At 33.7% G+C, this 20,908-nt stretch overlaps 1 protein-coding gene across 1 annotated transcript; it reads left to right on the top strand.

The window, feature by feature from the left end:
* The first annotated feature begins 18,484 nt into the window (after nt 1-18,484).
* On the top strand, nt 18,485-19,936 carry LOC149189136 (chitinase 1-like). Its single transcript, XM_089411765.1, has 3 exons — nt 18,485-19,021; nt 19,131-19,287; nt 19,370-19,936. Exons 1-3 carry the CDS (start codon nt 18,514-18,516, stop codon nt 19,740-19,742), a joined length of 1,038 nt encoding a protein of 345 aa, XP_089267891.1. The 5' UTR covers nt 18,485-18,513; the 3' UTR covers nt 19,743-19,936.
* Nucleotides 19,937-20,908: the final 972 nt, after the last annotated feature.

Raw genomic sequence — 20,908 nt, 5'->3', positions numbered from 1 at the left:
ACGTTTGCTCTGAACCGTGAAATCTCAAAAAGGAACATTGAGAAGGGGGGCAGAGGGACCAAAGCCACAGGCCGCAGAGCAGCTAGGGCATAGAGGCGTCGAGGCACAACTAGGGTTTTATGGCTGCTCTAGAAAAAAGTCTCCAGCTGCTCCTTTTAAGCTCTGAATCGAGGCGACCAGTTAACTCTATTTTTCATTCTATACATTAAAATTATATTAATATTAAATAATTGTAAGATTAAAAATTCTATACAATTATTAAGAAAGAGAAAAATATATATTGATAGTATTAATAAAACTGATAAATTCAATAATAAAAACATAATTCATAATATAAACAAAAAATCAAAACATATAAAGGAAAGGAGATCAAATACAAAAACAAACACAAACTTGGAGAGGAGAAGGAAACGAAGAAGGGGAGGAAAACCAGGGTTTAGGAATAAAGGGAGGGGACCCACAAACTTCTAACCTTCCATCCATCATCCCTGTTAAAAGTACTAATCCTCTTCTCAATTTCGATGGCTTCTCTTAATTTACAATGATGGAAATAATCAACCCTAGCGAGGACCTTAGAATCCTATAAACAAATATGGTGTTTCAACAATTCTGCATGTTCTGCTAGAGCAGAGGAGCGAGTCCTACAATGTCTAAGGTCCACATCATGTTCTTGAATTCTTTGCGAAATGGAACAACTAGTCTCTCCAATGTAGGGGGTTCCACAAGAACAAGGAATCAAATAAACACACGTCATGCTTTTGGGATCCACGGGGTCTTTGACAGATCTACATGAGACACATATGGTTTTTAAAGGTATAAAGGTGGAGACTACCTTTTTCTTCCTCATAATCCTAGAAATCTTGTCAGCAGTCCCTTGGATAAATGGAAGTTGGACACGAGAGACCAGCTCACCAGGGTCTTTCTTAGTCTTAGGTCCTTGGCCAACTTTTCTATGTGATTTCTCTGGAATATCTTGGCTTAAATCATGAATCATAGAAGCATACAATTTGAGAATGATTACCATAGTTGACGTCAATTGACCATGATTGACAATGATTACTATGGTTGACCTTAGTTAACGATGATTGGAGGAAGATAAGGCTTGACATTGGTTTACAATGGGTGACAAGGTTAACCAAGGATGGAGAGTGTTTTTGACTATGTATGAACATGGTTGATTGAGTTTTACCATGGCCAACGATAAATATAACAATGTATTTATGTTGCATTAATCTAATAATATAAAATTCACAAGTTTTAAGTATAAATAAGCTACATTACATTAATTTTTAACAAATTTACATGTTTAAATAGGGTGAAGTCTAACTAATAGAAGAAATGATTTTATTCACTAGATTTGGTGATCTAATTTCAAGTGATATTGTGAATTTTTTTCTCTTAAAATATATTTTTAATATATACTAGATTTGAAGCCATGAAAACCCCTGAAGCATTAAAATTTTACATATTAAACCATATGAATTTTTTTAAAATATCAACTATATTTTGGTTAAAATCACTAAGAAAAATGTTTATAAAGAAGTCATTTCCTATGTAGTGTAATGTATCTATGAAACTTTTTGAGAATCTAGTACTTAGATTTTCCTACTCTCTATTGAGTTGACAACTCCTCAGCGATTGCATTCGTGGCTTAGTGCATGGTACCATGGTATGTATGTGATATATAGCTATTCATTTCCTGGCTAGCTCTCTCTTTGAAGTTTACACCACTCCGACAACTTAACTCCTTTCATGTAGTTAATGTAGGTCCTATTTAATGCACATGGTCCACCTATTTCCATTGAATGCCACTTTTGTAGTAGGATTTCAAACTCGGACAATAGCGCTGGACATTTTAAAAATCAAATGAAATGTGGGTGGGAGGGACTTGGCGAAGGAGCATTGATCTCTCTCGCAATATGTAGGCTTAAAAAAGGATTATTTTCTTATATTGAATAAGGTAAAAAAAAAACCTTCTTTATAGTTTTAATTGAATATCATCAAAATTATAGTTAGGGGTAAAATTACAGTATTATCTTATTTGTATATTTCAATTCATTGTTAGCCAATGATATTATACTCATAATTTTATTGAAAGAACATCTTAACCATGGATCTAGAAAAGGACAAAAGGAATTAGATCTATTGAGGTGCAAAAGGTTTTTAACTAGATATTTGAAAAAATGTTTGCACATCTAGATATATGGTCCCTATAGGATGCTTGATAGATTAGTGGTTAACATGGATCTAACATATATATATATATATATATATATATATATATATATATATATATATATATATATATATATATATATATATATATATATATATATATATATATATATATATATTCTCATGAGAATATGTTGGGTCCATCTTTTTTGTTAGAAATATGTTGACATTGATGTCAAAGGAAGTGTCATGAAGTGGCAAGGATTAGGTGATTGAAGGAAGTTTGGTGAACAAGTGAAATTGGTGTCTAAAGGAGAATTATATTCAAATCAACTTTTTTCTTAGACATTTAGCTTAGATGCTCCTGGACGCTGCTTAGATAGATAGGCCTTGAGAAATCCTCTCGAATGGTACATGGAAGTCTAGAAAATATCCCCATGATCAAAAGTTATGAGCAATCAAAGTTCACAAACCAAGGGCGGAATTGGAAGTTTAGACCACAAGTCTAACGAATTAGTTTATACAACAAGTCAAAGTCAAAATATTCTAGACCAAAAGTCTAAGTCAAATTAGTCTAGAACAAAATTCTAATTCATTAGTCTAGACTAGAAGTTTAATTCACTCATTTAAGTCTAATTTTCGATTCTAAGTCTAATATTCTTGACTAGACAAGAAGTATAATGCATCAATCTAACTCAAATATGCTCAACTACACTAGATGTCTAATTTGACAGTATAAGTCTAATATGCCTGACTATAACATAAGTCTGATTTTCCAGTCTATGTCTAATTCATTTGACTAGACCAAAAGTCTAATTCACCAGTCTAAGTCTAATATGCACGATAAGACCAAAAGTCTAATTCACTAGTCTAATTCTAATCTTCCTCACTAGATCATAAGTCTAATTCCCTTCTTTAAGTCTAATCCTTTCAACTAGACTAGAAGTCTAATTCGCTAGTATATTGCTAATATGCCCGACTAGACTAGAAGTCTAATTCTAATTTGTTTGTCTAGACTAGAAGTCTAACTTTTCCATTTATACTAGAAGTCTAATTCGTCCATTAAGATCGAAAGTCTAATTTGTTCATTTGGACGAAAAGTCAAATTCATCTATCTATACTAGAAGTCTAATTCACCTATCTAGACCATAATTCTAATTCATCCATTTGGAATAGAAGTCTAATAAGTTAGTCTAAACCAATTGGTGGTATATTTGGCAATTTTTCCAAATCGAACAATTCGCTAAATTTATAATTGCAATTAAAGTCATTGCTAGAACCTGTAACTTACCTGAATGGTAAAAACTGTTAGTTTAACTCATAATTTCTCCTTAAAACAACATATTAGATATTGAATACTACATGAACACATCAAGATGACTTGAAAAAGTGGAATATAAGTGAAAAATAAGAATTCATGCATGTTAAGAGTTGAACTTAAGATAAAAAACAAAAATATTTGCTCAACAATATTTATAATTAGAATTATATCAACAATATGAAGCGATTGAATTTGAGATCGAAGAATGATATTGTATGAGTGTTGAAGGTATTTTATGGTGGTTTTATGAGTAAAGAGTGATATATTTTTAGTGAAAGTGAGACCTTCATGATTTGAGTTTGAAAATGGAATGAAAGATAAATTAGGAAGATCCGACAAGTTGTAGCTTGCATTCTAGTGGTTGTCGCTCCTAATAGTGGATGGTAAATAGTCAGGGGCTATAGCTCCTTTGGCAGTAGCATCTGATAAATTGGGGTGTAGTAGCTTCCCTCGGGTTGGAGCGTGAGAAAACAGTATCTTGGAGCTTGCAATATATTGAGGATTGTAGTTCTCAATTATTTTGAAATATATGAAAATCCATGAAAGAAAATAATAACTAGTAACATCTTCATACTTGTATTTAGTGTTTTAATTTTCTGGTCCATTCTCTCTTCTCTCTTGAAATATTTGTTTAGAGAATTTGTTATCATACTTTGCCTAGTGAAATGATCACCCATATATAGATTTAGAGTCAAATGATGACATAGACTACACTTGATTTCAATATTATGGTAATCGCTTCTTTGATTCTATTAGAGACTCCATAATTTTTGCTACTAATGTAGTCATTTGACTTTCTAGTTTATGAAATTTGGCAACAAGACTAGAAATTGAGTATATATTTTAATGCACATGTTCCTCGTGGTTTGTGAGAACACAATTATTTTCTTGAATCTCTTTGGAGTCCATTTGATGTCTTGAATGTCCAAATTATTTAGAAAACATAGTGTGATTTGCTTACCTGCTATTACCCTTAAATCCTCAACACTCAAATCTTTCCAAAGAGATAGACTTGCAATCTTCTATATTTTCAAGTATAATATATTTCAATTGTCCATTTGAACCCTTAAATCCTCAACACTCAAATCTTGCCAAAGAGATAGAATCTCAATCTTATATATCTTCTAAGTATAATATATTTGAATTGTCCATCCGAAATCCGTGATGATCCTTGCAAAATATTAAACATTCAAAGGACAAAAAGAATTCTATCATTAAATTTTTAATCGCTTTAAATAGCGGTTAATAAAAAAATGCCTTTTATCCATTCTTAAAAAATCATAATTATGAATTTGATTTTAAAAACATTTTTTAAAAATTATAATTGTAACTTTAGTTTTAGAAATATTTGTTTTTTAGAATTAAAATTTTATCATTTTGTTCTAATTTATAATTTTTACTTGGATTTAGAAGCATTTTTAAGGTGAAAATATTATAGGCCATTATTCATCCATACAATTTTTAAGCAAAACCAAATGACTTGGTTTTATACTTTCAAAATAATTCGTTCTTAAAAAATAAATTACATTTTTAAATCTAACCTTAGTAGCCAGAGGATACTCACTATTCCCCATACTTCATCCATCTTAAAAATTTATATAAATTAAAAAATATTTATCCAATTTGTTTAAAAAGAAATAGAAAAAACAAATCGGAGATGATTTATGCCAAATCCAATGGTTAAAATCTTAATACACCATATAAACACTATTATCTAACCATAATTCTTGATTTCTAAATTGACTGAGAGTAGCAACATTGCGTGTTAAACCGACACATTGATTTCATTCTAGAAATTTTGTTCATTAAATTCGAAATCAAACACTTTGAGATCAACCGATTCCCATGGCACACATACACTCGCATAACAAAAACCGTAATGACAGTACATGCTTGAATTGAGTTGTTGAATGTTTAATATTTTTCATCGAAATCAAACACTTTGAGATCAACCGATTCCCATGGCACACATACACTCGCCTAACAAAAACCGTAATGACAGTACATGCTTGAATTGAGTTGTTGAATGTTTAATATTTTTCAGGAGGGGCACATCCTACATGTACGTGCGAGTCGAACCCGCGTGGGGAAGGCAATATTGCTCCGTCCCAATCACCCGAGACACATCGCAGTTACGAATGTTTAATATTATTTCCTCGAGGGGCTGGAGCGCTGAAATATGATTCCAAACCTATTCATTCTCCAAACAACTAAAAAATCATTGAAACCTACTCTGCAATCTAAACACCCATCATATATTACCATGTAATCGATACGATAAAAAATGTTGCAATGACATATGACTCTTCAAACAATTAAAAAATCAGTGAAACCTACTCTGCAATCTAAGCACCCATCATATATTACCATGTAATAAATACAAACAAAAATTCTACAATGACATATTACGATATGTAAGATATAACAAGTGCTGGAATGAAGTTTTTGCAAGTAACATAGTGAGTCCTTTTATTATGAAATACAAAAAAAGAAGACTTAGAAGAGGCTAGAAAAATCTGTCATGGAAAATAAGGGAATGAATAACATGTGATAGCATTATTCTACAGTTGAATGCTTTATCCATGTACTGTCCCATTACATTTAACAGGAGGAGGAGCAGCGGTAATAGTAGGACGAGAAGCAGGATGAGTAATATGACGACGTGGTGGAGAGTTGAGTGAAATGTGAGGCAAGATTTGATGTCGCAGACAATTGAAGATGCAATGGCCGCCTTCACTTTCCCTCTTTTGGAAATGTTATTTTCCTGACAAAGGACGTTTGTATGCTTTGGGATCAATGATAAAATCTATGTCGAGGTCATTTTCCCCACGGGTTAACTTCGAGCATTTAGTGACTAGACTCTAGGTGGTGGTCTAAAATACAAAATGCTTTTTATCTTGAAAAGACAACCTAGATAGGGCCAATCCCTCGAGATAGGAGGGGGTATAGGAGGAGGACAGAGTATCTAGTGTATGTAAATTTTAGCCATTTTTTCATAAAAAAAATTATGAAATGAAGTTAGTTTAGACTCAAATTTGATTAAAATTATAGAAAATTACACAAATTTATCAAATTAATCAGAATTAGATGGACAAATGGAATATTTTCCCATATAACTTAATATTTTTGAATCCAGAATTAAATATCAATACAATTTTGTAATTATGGTAGCCATCAAAACAAGCCAATGTAATTATGGTAGCCATCAAAACGAGCCAATGACCTAATGTTCACACAGACATTTACTGAGGAAATTTTATGCCACAGAAAAGAGTTATAAATTCAAATCAGTAACAAAGTCCAATAAATACATAACTATCCCAAAAGGAGAAACTAAATAGGTTGACATGTTTGAAACGTTAAATGAATACAAAGTGTCCAAAACTTCTATACTTCGCAAGCATGAAGGGCCAGAGTTCAACAAAAAATAAAAATAAAAGAACAGTATTTATGTTCATATCCACCCCATACAACAGTAAAGCATAAATATTTATTTTCACCAAGTTCAATTATGAATTGTCGAAGGAGTCTATGTCGTAGTAGAGTGGTGGAACCCTAGAGTGAACCCTAACCCTTGTTACAATGCACCTACAAGACAGTGATAACATAAATAAAACTAGTACCCTCAGGTGTAAGAAAAGGGCCATGAGTACATCTACAAGAAAATGAAATTGAATTCTGATCCCTAAATGGTGGCCTATGGGAAAGGCTTGAAACTATCAATCAATTGATCCAAATTGTTGAGTTGTAGATGCGACTAATAAGACCAAACAACTAGAAATAAAACAAGAAATCTTTGGAGATCTAACCGCAATGAGCCGAAGTTAATGAAACATATGTTACCATTCCACTCAGCAAAATATCAATAAACCCAAAGCCAACAAGCACAAACAAGCATGAAAATAACTTCACTATTGCACTCGTGCGAGGTACACACTGAGAGTCAACCAACAACAAGAAGACATCGAGCCACCGATACCCAAAAATCTGAGATGCACAAATCCAAACAAAAACATAGAGATCCGAGCAGCAACAACAACACATTGAGCACAACAGTCAGGGATGATGCAGTAAAAAGAACTAGTAACAAACTCACAACCCTTAACCTAACCTACTTGTAAATGTCGCATGCATCAATATATTAAATTTCCAGCTACTCGACCCAAACTGAATTAAGTGCACATCTAATGGTTGTCCTCTCTTCCACACCATGCTTTAGAGAAACCAAACCCAAAGATGGTGGATGGACCTATCCATGGTTTTGTACATGGGTTTTGCACATGGTTTTGGGCATAATGGTTTTCTGCCCATGGTATTTTCTAGATCTATCTAAGGGAACTATGGCTATGTTCTAATCCAAGGTTAATGGATTGGAGTTTATGAATTATTTGGCATTTATATAGATATATTATAACATTGAAAGGAATAGAATTAAAAATCAATTTGGTAGTCTTGGTTTTTAGGTCCACGGTAAAATGTCTGTGTAGATTTGTTTTTTGTTCTCGCCATTATTTATTTTCAGTTTGAATAATTTGTTTGCAGAGAATTTTTGTACAAGGTTAAACCTATATTTGGTATCAAAGTTGTTTCGTCTTTGAGGGGGCACCTTTGCTGGTGAGGGGTTTTTCTTAGGCCTATGGTAGACCCTGTTTAGTGGGAGATTTGCGGGATTGATTCTTGCGGTGAAATAATATGGTGAATAGTGGAAAGATAGTAATCAAGAAATTTAATGGTTAGAGTTTTTAGTTGTGGAATCTCAAGATGGAGAATCTATTGGTGGATAAAGATCAATGGATCGTGGTAAATCGGGGTACTAAACCAACAACAATGTCAGTAGAATACTGGGCGAAGTTGGATTAGAAGGAAAAGAGAACAATATAGTTGTGTATCTTGGATTCAATATTGTTGAAAGTATAAGGGAAAGCTATAGTGAAGGCTTTGTGGGACAAGTTAGGGACTTTGTACCAATCTAAGTCTCTGGTCAATAAATTGTTCCTACAGAAAAAGTTTTATAACATGAGGATGAAGGATAAAGACTCATTAAAAAATCATCTAAACGCCTTTAATACTGTGGTAAGATAGTTGTTATCTATTGATATAAAAAATTCATATGAAGATAAGTGCATCAATTTGTGGTGTTCTCTACTAGATTCATGGCATACTGTGGTTGTTGCTATATGTAGCAATTCAACTATCTTGAAGCTTGATGAAATAGTCTCATCCTTATTGTCGAAGGAGATAATACAACAAAATATGGAGAGCCAGAATGGATATGCCTTCTTTGTACAAGGACGCTCCCAGAGCATAAACAAAAATAAGTCCTCGAGTGGGAGATCTAAATCTCCAGGAAAAATTGTAAAAGTGTGTTGGAAATGCAAAAAGGAAAGGCGCTACAAAGAGGAATGTAGATATAAAGCTCCTGAGAAAGAAAAGGGATCTGATGATGCTCCTTCTTGAGAGGCAAAAACCACCTCAGATGAAGGTAGGGATGTGTATTTGGCTTCTTCCTCAAGTACACATGTAGATCATGGGGCTTGGTTGATTGACTCAGGTGCATCCTTTCACTTCACTACCCAAAGGGAGTACTTCTGCGAGTATGAGAAATATGATCGCGGTGATGTCTTCTTAGGGGATGACAGGAAGGATGGAATCATCAGACATGAAAAATTCAAGTTGAAGTTACAAGGTGGAAGGATTAAAACACTTCCTCGTGTTCTACATATTCTTGCATTGGCCGGAAATCTAATTTCTATAAGCAGGATGGATGACGAGGGTGTAAAAACAATGTTTGAGAAAGATACCTACAAGATGTTTAGAGGAGCATTGATTTGATGCAGGGAGTTTGTATTGGAAATTTTCACAAACTTCCGAGTAGTACTATTATTGATGGGTGCAATATTTCTATGGTTTGTGAAATTGGAGCAGAAAACCTAGTGGTCTCTAGAGAAAACACAATGTTATGGTATCAAAGGCTTGGATATATTGGAGAGAATGGAATTCGGATACTTCATGGTAATGGTATGGTAGAAGGTATGTTTAATTTCTCTTTGGATTTTTATTTTCATGAACAATTTGTATATGGGAAGCGAAATCAGGTGAGTTTCCCCTCTGTTGCTAAGATGGAAAAAGTGATATTAGAGCTTGTGCACAATGATGTGTTTGGATCTATGTAGGTTCCATCACTGGTTAATTTTGTGTGCTATGTCTCATTTATAGACTAATTCTCAAGGTATACATGGATATATTTCCTTAGGTAGCAATCTAAAGTCTTTCACAAGTTTAAATAATTTAAGATTCTTATGGAAAATGAGACAAAGAAGAAGATCAAGGTGTCGAGGACAAATAATGGTGGAGAGTTTTGTGAGGATCCAACCTAGGGTCCTCTAACTAAAACTAAATTTATTTAATTTAAACACATTAAGAAGGAAAATAGCATGTTTATAACTTTACATTTACTTGATAAAAACATACAAGAAAAATTTGATCAACAACATATGAAACATGTAAGAAATTTATTTTACAATAATTTACATAAATAAAACAACAAATGGAAGAATACATGTTCCAGTGGCTTGGTTGGGATGCTCCTGACTCTGTTGGGATGTTCCTCCTGTTTACCCAACTGAATTTACCTCCTAGCCAACTAGGAATGATTTCCTAGCCCAGGGAACCTCCACATGTTCCCTAGCCCTCTGAGCCCAATTCCAACCAGTTGTAGTGTGTCTATGTTAAAACCAACACTCTCCAATAAATCCAAGTTTAAGTTTTGTAATTTTTCTCTCCATTCTCTCCCTTCTCCTTCTCCACATTCCTCCCAAAATAAAAATCCTCCAATGCCAAAACAAAGACCAAGGATCTCCCCCTTCTCTCATCCTCCTTCCCTTTATGTCTCTTCCTCTCATCCATCTCAACCACTTACCATTAATGCCATGACTACCCCCTCATCATTTTAATTTAATATCCTTGACTTTCCTTACCATATCTTATCCAAAATTAGATTGAGAAGGCACCTTGAGAATACAAATATGGATCTTTGATTTAGAAATAATTTGGAGAAGACCATATCTTATCCAAAAGTAGATTTGAGAAGACACCTTGGGAATATAAATATAGATATTTGATTTAGAAATAAATTGGAGAAGACCATATCTTATCTAAAAGTAGATTTGAGAAGACACCTTGGGAATATAAATATAGATATTTAATTTAGAAATAAATTGGAGAAGACCATATCTTATCCAAAAGTAAATTTGAGAAGACACCTTGGGAATTGAATAATAACAATAATAAAAGTCATATCAGTAAAATAAAATTACAGATTCACAAGTGTAGGTATATACCAATATTACTTAATAATTATAAGTCAATATTTTCAGGTTAATTAAACACTAATCAAAATTAGCATGATATGATCAAGTAGGGAATTACAAGTTCTGCAAGACGGAATTTAAAGAATTCTATAAGTGTGATATAGGATGGTGGAAGACTACTCCATACACACCTCAACAAAATAGAGCTGCAGAAAGAATGAAGATGACGTTGATGGAAAGGGAAAGAAGCATGCTTAGTGGTGTCAGGTTAGGACAAGAATTTTAGGCAGAGGTAGTGGAGATTTCATGTTACTTGGTTAATAGATCACCTTCATCAACATTGGAGTATAAGACTCCACATGAGGTATAGATTGGTAAGAAACCCTCTTTTTTCACATGAGGTATGATGCATATGTACATGTTCCAAAGGAGAAAAGAACCAAGTTGGCTAGTAAATATGAAAGGTGTATATATATTGGGTATAATGATGGTTTAAAAGGTTATCATCTTTGGTACCCAAAAACAAGGAAAGTTTCTGTACAACCGAGATGTGGTGTTTAGAGAGGTGAAATATGTTATTAAACATGAAGTCCTACCAAAGGAACTTGAGAATATAGAGTTTGAGCTAAAGGAGGAAGAATCAGACTCTACAACAGAACATGAATCAGAAGACGAAGAGTCACAAACTCCAATTTTGGGAATATCAGTTCGAGAGAGAAGGCAACTAGAAAGGTATAGTCTATCTACTTTCTGTTCAAATTTTTCTTTATCTATTACTGCTGATGATCCCATAACTGTCATGGAGGAAATAGATATAGAGGATGGAAAAATATGGAAAGATGCCATGGTTGATGAAATGACATATTTAGACAAAAATGAGGCTTGGGATTTCATGGAGTTGTTGGCTGGAAGGAAACTCATTGGAAAAAAATGTGTGTTTTAGAAGAAGATGAATACAGAAGGCAAGGTGGAGAAATACAAAGCTCGATTGGTAGCAAAAGGTTATTCCCACGTGTCGGGAATTGATTCTGGTGATATTTTTTCTCTTGTTGCCAAGTTAGCTTCTATTATATTACTTTTATCTATTTCTACTTCTTTTTATTTTGATGTAGAACAGATGGATGTGAAGACAACATTTCTTCACAAAGATATGGAAGAAGAAATCTACATGAAACGACTTGAAGGCTCTTATGTGAAGGGTAAGAAAGAACTGGTATGCAGGTTAAAAAAGTCTTTGTATGGGTTAAAATAGTCACCAAGGATGTGGTATCATAAATTTGACACACACACACACACACACACACACACACACACATATATATATATGGACTTTGCTTCACCAGAAGCAAAGTAGATTACTATGTATATTTTAAATTAATTGGTGATAGTGTTATTTATTTGGTCTTATACGTGGATGATATGTTGTTGATTGGACATGAAGCATCTTGGTGCAATAAACTATATTTTGGGAATGGAAATTAAACAAGATCAGGTAAAGAGGAAGCTCTGGTTAAACTAGAGGAAGTATGCCGATACAATATTGTAGAGGTTTAATATGCAGGATAGTAAACCAGTGAAGGTTCCTATTCCTGTAGGTGTAAAGTTATATGTTGAATAGTGTCCTAAGACACAAGAAGAGGAAGAGGACATGTCCTCAGTTCCATATGTGAGCGCAGTTAGTAGCCTGATATATGGAATGGTTTGCACCAAACCAGACATTGCACATGCAGTGGGAGTATTGAGCAGGTTTATGTCAAAACCAGGGAAGGAGAATTGGACCACTGTGAAGCAGGTTTTTAGGTATTTGCGTAACTAAGGAAGACACTGATTAGATAGAGTTTTGGACATTCATGGCTTTCTTGATGCAGACTGATCTAGATATATAGACCATAGAAGATCTACAAGTGGGTATGTGTTTAACCTATTTGGAGGAGCAATTAGTTGGATGATTAAGAGGCATTATACAGTGGCACTTTAAACTACAGATGTTGAAAACATGACAACCAATCATGCAAGAAAGGAAGCAGTTTGGTTGCAGAGATTATGTTTACGTATAAGGTTGGTGCGACAAGCTATAAGGATAGATTGTGACAGCCAAAGCGCAATTTTATTTGCAAAGAACCCTGCTTATCATTAAAAGACAAAGCACATTGATGTTTAGTATCACTTTGTGAGGGATATGGTTGAGGAAAAAAGGTTTTGCTGGTAAAGGTGTACATTTCAAAGAATGTTGCAGATGCATTGACGAATCTTGTGAGCACTATGAAGTTTTCTTGGTGTAGAAAAACAATGGGTGTTGTAGGGGTTGACCAATGACTAAGCTCTCTTGTGACCCCCTGTGTGGAAATAAAATAATAAGTGGTAGAATCTTGGGTGTGTTTTATCGACTAGTCGTACGTGAAGTAGTGGGGGGGGGGCGACAGCCCCCTTCTACGGGGGGGGGGGGGTGGCGGGGGGTAGGCCCCCTGTACAGGGTCGAGGGTCGCCCCCTTCTACGGGGGGGGGGGGGGGGCGGGGGGTAGCCCCCATATACAGGGTCAAGGGCAACACCCCAGGATCTTTTTTTAATGCGGACCAATAATAGTTGGGTGGACTAAAGCATGGGGGACATACCCAAAGATGGTGGGCGAACCTACCCATGGTTTTGTGCATGGATTTTGCACATGGTTTTGGGCATGATGGTTTTTTGCCCATGGTATTTTGTATATCCAGTGAAGGGAACTACGATTATGTTCTAATCTAGGGTTAATGGATTGGGGCTTATGAATGCTCTGACATGTCTATATATGTATTGTAACATTGAAAGGAATATAATAAAAAATCAATCTAGTAGTCTCGATTTTGGGATCCAGGGAAAAATATCTTTGTATATTTCTTTTCTATTCTTGCCATTGTTTATTTTTCTGTTTGAAGAATTTGTTTGCAGTTAATTTCTATACAGGGCTAAAACCTACAAGGTGAGTAATTGAACAACTTTTGTTCCAGTAGCAAATCTCTTTATTGATTGTTATATTTGTATATTGTGTTAAGGTGGGTGGTTTCGATGGGCTTCCCCATGCGATTTGATTTGAGTAGTGCATTTAGAAGTGCGGTATTTGGTGGTTCTTTTTCAAACTTAATTAATTTTAAGTAATGTTAATGATACCTTACCGTACTTGACAAGATAACAGTTTGAAGGTTCTGTGTACTCGACAAATTAAAGTTACAAGTGGTGACGTCGAGCCTCAACATTTGTATCCATGGTGGTGGCGGCGAACTAACGTCACCACTTTGGGAACTTCAAAATTGAAAGCTAAACTATGGAAGGAGGAGAAAAATTAGTATGGAAGAGAAATAATACTCCTGCACAATCGCTAGATATCGCTACCCAAAGGGCAGTGACATAATAACGATTTTGATTTCAATTTATTATGTTAACCAATGAAAAAAAGTTGCCAGAAACATCGTTCAGTGGAAGGGCACTACCTCTTACCTAAGAAATTGCAATTTAGGGTATAGGGCACTTTTTCAAATGTATAAATCTATGAAATTATATACTAAATATTATTATTTTTACAAACAAAGGAATAATTTTAAAATATATGAAGAAATGGATTATAGTAATAATAGTAATTTAATTTTGAAGTTACAATTCAATTAAATATGGAATTAATTTAAATTTAATGTTATAATCTAATTAACAATCAAATTGAGATGTAGGAATTTTTTATTTGTGTAAATAGTGAGTTGCTTTAAATACATGTTTTTTTATTTGTGTAATTAGTGAGTTGCTTTAAATACATGTTTTTTTATTTGTGTAATTAGTGAGTTCCTTTAAATACATGTTTAACTATAGAGATGTATATATTTATTTTTACTTTAAATTTGAGTGAAATACATGTTTTTACTCACAAAAAGGTATGCCTACTACTTGCCAATTTTTAGACACTATTAAACAAGCTTTAGTGACTTATAGATTTATTTTTCATAAATTTTTATTTGTAATGACTATGCAATTATTAACAAAAATTTTAGGATAATTAGGGTGAACTTGATTGGATCATATAATCAATTGGATATGGTCATTGATGTGTTTATTATTTACACGACCAATCCATTGTAATTTTCCTTTGGATCACTATGAGGGCATGGTAAAAAACTATTATGGGAATAATTTGTTGATGACATACTAAAAGGCTTGGGAATTCTTAATGTATGTAGCTCATATTGGACGAACTATCCAAATTTTGTTTCATGTGTATTTGTTAGTATTTATGGTTATGTGTTTGTTATATTTTTATAACATTGGTATAGAGTGGATTAGGAACTTTTGGGATGACAAATAATGAGGTACTATAAGTGGTGTATGTAGATTTACTATTTGGATACACATATGTACAAAAAAATTCATACATCAGAATACATGGAAAGATTTACTAGCTTGTTATTTAATATACATGGAGGAGGCATAACCCTAATTGAATAAAGAATTTGGGAATATTATTTTTCCCTGCTTAACTTATGATTAATGACTATGTGTGATTAAGGGAGTGCATGGATTTGGTGAGTGTAAGTGAGATTTTAAGGTTGGATCAAGGTGAGAAGAGTGTAGTGGAGGCACAACAAAAAGATACTTAAAAGACTGGGGAATATATTGAGAGAAAGGTTACATAACAACATGGATATGAGTGTGTATATCAATATTATTGTGTGGAGGCCTATTTAAGGAGACAATATGTCATAAAGAGCTACAATAGTGCATGGACACCCTAGAGTGTTTGGCCTAAGTTGTATATCCTAGACATATGCAAGAAGTATTCCAAAAGGGTAGGACCTATTATTTAGGCATGCATGTTGTAGCATTATATTGCATGCGATCATCCCTTTCACATATAGAGATAATGGAGAATCAAGTTTTCAAATGAACTACTTGAATAGGTACACGAGTGGTAGGTGTATTTGTATGCTAGCTTGAGGTTATTTCATTGTAAGACCTGTTATTCATGCATACATGGTGTACTCATATACTAGTTTGAAGAGGAAATATGAGATCCAAGGATGTGAGATGGTAGATGTGTCCTAGAAAACTAATGGGTATACCAACTAGCTACCCATGTATGCTAATCTTTTATATGAACTTCAACAAATATATTAGGTTTAAGTTAATCTCCCCAAGTCAAGTTTAAGGGGGGATTTGTTAGGGTAGTATTACAAAATTGACTCAGTCATAGACTCAATTTGATATTTCTATTAACAGTTTTACGATTGGTTACATGCTTTAGGTTTAGTAACGCATGATTTGGTCATGGTATTTTCATGTTGTTTAGCATGTTTAAAGACATGGTGAATTCATTATAAGATGCCTTTGGGCTATTGTGAGGGCATGGATAAAAAAAAGTATGGAGATTGTAAATATCCTAAAGCGTTTAGGGATGACATAGTAAAATTCTTGGCCATTCGTGGACATTAAAGTTGGTCACTTTTAGTAGACATAGTCCATATTAGGTGAACCACGAAATTTTATTTCATATTTATTTGTTTTAGTATTTGGTTATGTTTCTATTGTGTTTTTATTTATTTTGTTTTATAACGAAAATTTAAAAAACACGATCATATTTAAATTAGTATAAAGGATTGTTGTTAATTTAACCTTGTATATTAACAAGTTAAAATAAATAATGCTTTTCAGTTAGATGAAAGAGAAAATATTCATTTTGTAATAAAAAAATGAATGCCTTAATATTAATAATTATTCTCATATTCAAAATAAGTTTAAATTCTATATTTAATTTACAAAAATATTAAAAAAAACAATTACCAATTATATTTCAATAACTATTTTTTTTTAATATTTTAAACCAATAACCAATATTTCAAAAATATATTTTATATTTAAATAAAAAATACTAATAAATATTATAATTTTTTTTTTTTTTTAAATTTTTCTAGAATCTTAAAAAGATTAATTTGATAATTTTAAAAATACCTTGAACATGAACCTCTATTAACATAAACTTATACATGTTTCCCTAATTATATCTTAAAAATTAGAAAAATGGAATTTCCAACTCATGGTTTATGTATATGCTTTTTCAGAAGTATATTAAAAACTTTCAGATGATGAAAGGTAAAATTAATAAAATTTTGATGTCTAATTTTTATAGTAATAAATTATTTATTAAAATTTATAGCTATTGAAAATACTAAATTTTATAGTTATTGAAAAATACCAAGTAAATAAGTAGAGATTGCTCATGTTAATAAATAGAGTTTGCTGATGTTAATAGAGGAGATTTTGTGGCACAAGTTCATTAATGACCTTAATCATACTAATTTAATCTTCTAAATAAATATTTCTGTATATTTATATCTTTATAATAACTATGAAATCTCAATTTATTTTTTTGGTTCATTTTCTTTTTTTTTATTATCTCTTTCTTCATTTTCCCTTTTTATTATTTCCATATTTTTAATATAATTATATTTATTTGATATAAAACTTTCAATTTACTTTACACTCTTATAAACTTATAAAGCGAACTCCTAAAAAAACATTAAGATAATAAAATTCATAACATCTCTATAATTTAATTTGAAATTAAGCCGATATATATTTTAAATATTATTTAAAAATATGATCTTTCATATTCATTTCACTAATATTCCACATTTTCACCCCCAATTTTATTTGAAATAATTTTTGGTAATAAATATAATAATCATAATTAAATATGAGATTACCAAAATTCTACATAACCATCGGTCATCATAGACATCAATATATCCTCAACATTGAAATAAGCAACCATAGCCAGAAGGATATCAATCTATTATCATTGAAATAACCAACCATAGCCAGATGAATATCAATCTATACCAATGAAAACATAGGTATAAGTACATCTTTTTCTGGGAAAAAAATCCCGTCCTTTTCATTATTAAAAAAAAAACATTCACTGAGTTTCTCACATAGTCATCGGTTCTCATGGGATTTACCTGTGTATTCCTTTTTATATGCTTCTACTTTTCTCAGTAAGTCTGCAACCTGGTTCCTTTCCCGAAAGATGTGTGTGAAATGTGTGTGAAGGATATGTTATGAAAATTATCAACATTGTAAATAAGTAACAATAGCCATAAGTAAAAAACCGTTTTGAGGTTCTCTCTCACTGACCCTCCAACAAAACTAAGATGGTTATAATTTTCTTAGAATTCCAATCCATCACGATTTCGATTTTCGTAACCCCGTAATTTGGGGAAGTCCATACAAATAAGTCAGTTGCGTGAATAAGCTGTGGCCGCCTACCTTGAACACAGAGTGGAGCATCTACGTACACTTATTCAATGATCCTAAAGTCAGTGACGCACCAGTCAATGAATGAATGGAAAACGTGTGAAACGGTTGATACCTTTGTTTTCCATGAAATCCTCCTCCTTTCGGTGAAGATAGGCTTCTGAAGTATGGTCTTTAACAGATCGTTCCAAAAAGCGACCATAAATCAAAATGCTCCACACAATCGTCTTTCCACAAGTCGGTACCAAATTCAATTTGCTGTTTTGGAGGTTTCAATCGAGAAGAGTTTACTCTTTCTTTTGACAATATCAGTTGAATCATAGACGTGAACGGCACGGCACGGCAGTGATTGCCCGCCCCCCTGCTTATCGAGGAAAATTTTGCTATAAAAGGAGGGGTCTGGGCCTTCTATTATTGCAAACATTTGAAGGCTAAAGATGGAGGGGACTATCGGCAAAATGAGCTCCATTCTCCTTGCCACAACTTTAGCAATCTTCACTGCAATGGCGATCATGATCACGGGTTTGCCTTCTGTATCCGCAGAGGACTGCGGACAGCAAGCAGGTGGAGCAGTTTGCCCCAGAGGGTTGTGTTGCAGCAAATGGGGATGGTGCGGCAACACGCAGGCCCATTGTGGGCAGGGTTGCCAAAGCCAATGCGGAGGAGGAGGTTCGACTCCCACACCCACCCCACCAACGCCTACCCCCACCACGCCCACTCCCACGCCCAGCGGTCAGGGAGTTGCATCGATCATTACCGAAGATCTTTTCAATCAACTATTGAAGTACAAAGATGACAGCAGATGCAAAGCCAATGGATTCTACTCATACGCTGCCTTCATAGCGGCTGCCAATGCTTTCCCCGGCTTCGGCACCTCTGGTGATGTCACTACTAACAAAAGAGAGCTCGCTGCTTTCTTAGGCCAAACCTCCCACGAAACCACTGGTAATATTTACACTTCCATAACCATTCATTCATTATCTGAACTGATTTTTACTTGACTTTAGTTAACGAAGGAATTATTTTATTTACGTTGGGTTTAAACTTTAAACAGGCGGGTGGCAGTCAGCCCCAGATGGCCCGTATGCGTGGGGTTATTGCTTTAAAGAGGAGCTAGGAAATCCTCCCGCGGTGTACTGCCAGGCATCCTCCCAATGGCCCTGCGTATCTGGAAAGAGCTACTACGGGCGAGGACCTATTCAGTTACCATGGTCAGTCATTTATACTTATATCTTCTTATTAATTCTTTTAATGGACCTTCATGTTCGTATTGATTTGCTTTGGGCTTTTCAGGAACTACAACTATGGACCGGCCGGGAAGGCAATCGGATTCGATGGCATAAACAACCCCGACATTGTTGCTAGCGATGCCACAGTTTCTTTCAAGACGGCAATCTGGTTCTGGATGACCGCGCAATCTCCAAAGCCTTCCTGCCACGACGTCATGACCGGGAAATGGACTCCGTCCAGCAGCGACAGCGCCGCCGGCAGGGTACCCGGCTATGGAGTGGTGACGAACATCGTCAACGGTGGGCTAGAATGCGGGAAAGGAACCGACTCGAGGCAGCAGGATCGCATCGGCTTCTACAAGCGATATTGTGACATTCTTGGCGTCAGCTATGGAGACAACCTGGACTGCAACAATCAAAAGCCTTTCGGATCCTAATCTCAACTTCATCTCATCAAAACTTACTCACTGTCGTATGAAACTACGGAATAATACGGTCCAAGGATGTGACCAGATGACATGGATGTCTGATATGACTAAATAATAAAAATGAGGAATAGTAGGGTCCATTAATATAAGCACCGCGTGTCTTCAAGAATATCTGTGAACGAATAATATGACTTTTGTGGTGAGATTTGCATGTTGGGGTTGTTGGAGGTCATGGAGGTTGTTTTCAAAGAATTCATTATACACTCAATGTTTTTCCATGGGCGGACAAATTTATTATAATTTACGAAAATTTATTATTATTATTTTTAGTGATTAATTATTCATATAAAAACCTTTATCACAGATATTTAAGCAAAATCATATTATTTGAAATAACCGATTAATAGTTCGTAAAAGGACAGATTTTCACTTCTATAAAATGTTTCTTGGTGTTAAGCAACTTATATGTTTCTTTGCTTTCCTGAACTCTTAGTGTTAAGACATACTCTAATCTGTCTAAATACCTATTCTAATCTATATATTCATTTTTTAAAGTGAATTTTATTTAATTATAAATAGAATGCCTATTCTATTCTATATATTCACCTTTTTTTTTTGTGAATTTTATTTAATTATAAATTTAATTTATTTAATTTATAAAGTTGGTTCGTACCATTTTTTTTAAAGGAATAAATTTATTTATATTTAAAAAAATATAATTTGAAATAATAAAAAATTGTAAACTTACTTTTTATTACACAAAATAAAATAAAAATAAAAATATTTTAAATAATATAAAATTATAATCTCAAGAAAAAAATATACATATTTACTATTATACCCTGTTGTTTCTGGTTTTTCGGATTACAGATAAGCATAAAATGTTTGCTGTCCCTTCAATCTTGTAGTCAAAATTTTGACTGGCCTCTCTTAGTCGCTTCATCTCTTCGTCAAGAGTTTTATCACAATTCAAACCAGAAATAATAAACATGGTTGGTTTGGTTTAAACATATTATTATAAACATGCACCGTTTAAAACTTACGTTAATGGTAAATACATATTTTTTTGGAAAGAAAAAGGCAACCAGTTTTCTGACTAAAACAATGAAGTCAAATCACACAAAATACATCAACATGGTTTCGGGAACGGAATTGCCGTAGCACTCGATAACTTT

This window comes from Pinus tabuliformis, chromosome 3_1, assembly GCF_031772625.1.
Source record: "Pinus tabuliformis cultivar Carrire ecotype Pingquan chromosome 3_1, CPIR1, whole genome shotgun sequence".
NCBI classification, from domain to species: domain Eukaryota; kingdom Viridiplantae; phylum Streptophyta; class Pinopsida; order Pinales; family Pinaceae; genus Pinus; species Pinus tabuliformis.
The sequence above is the reverse complement of the archived record's forward strand: the minus strand, read 5'-3'. Positions and strand labels throughout refer to the sequence as shown.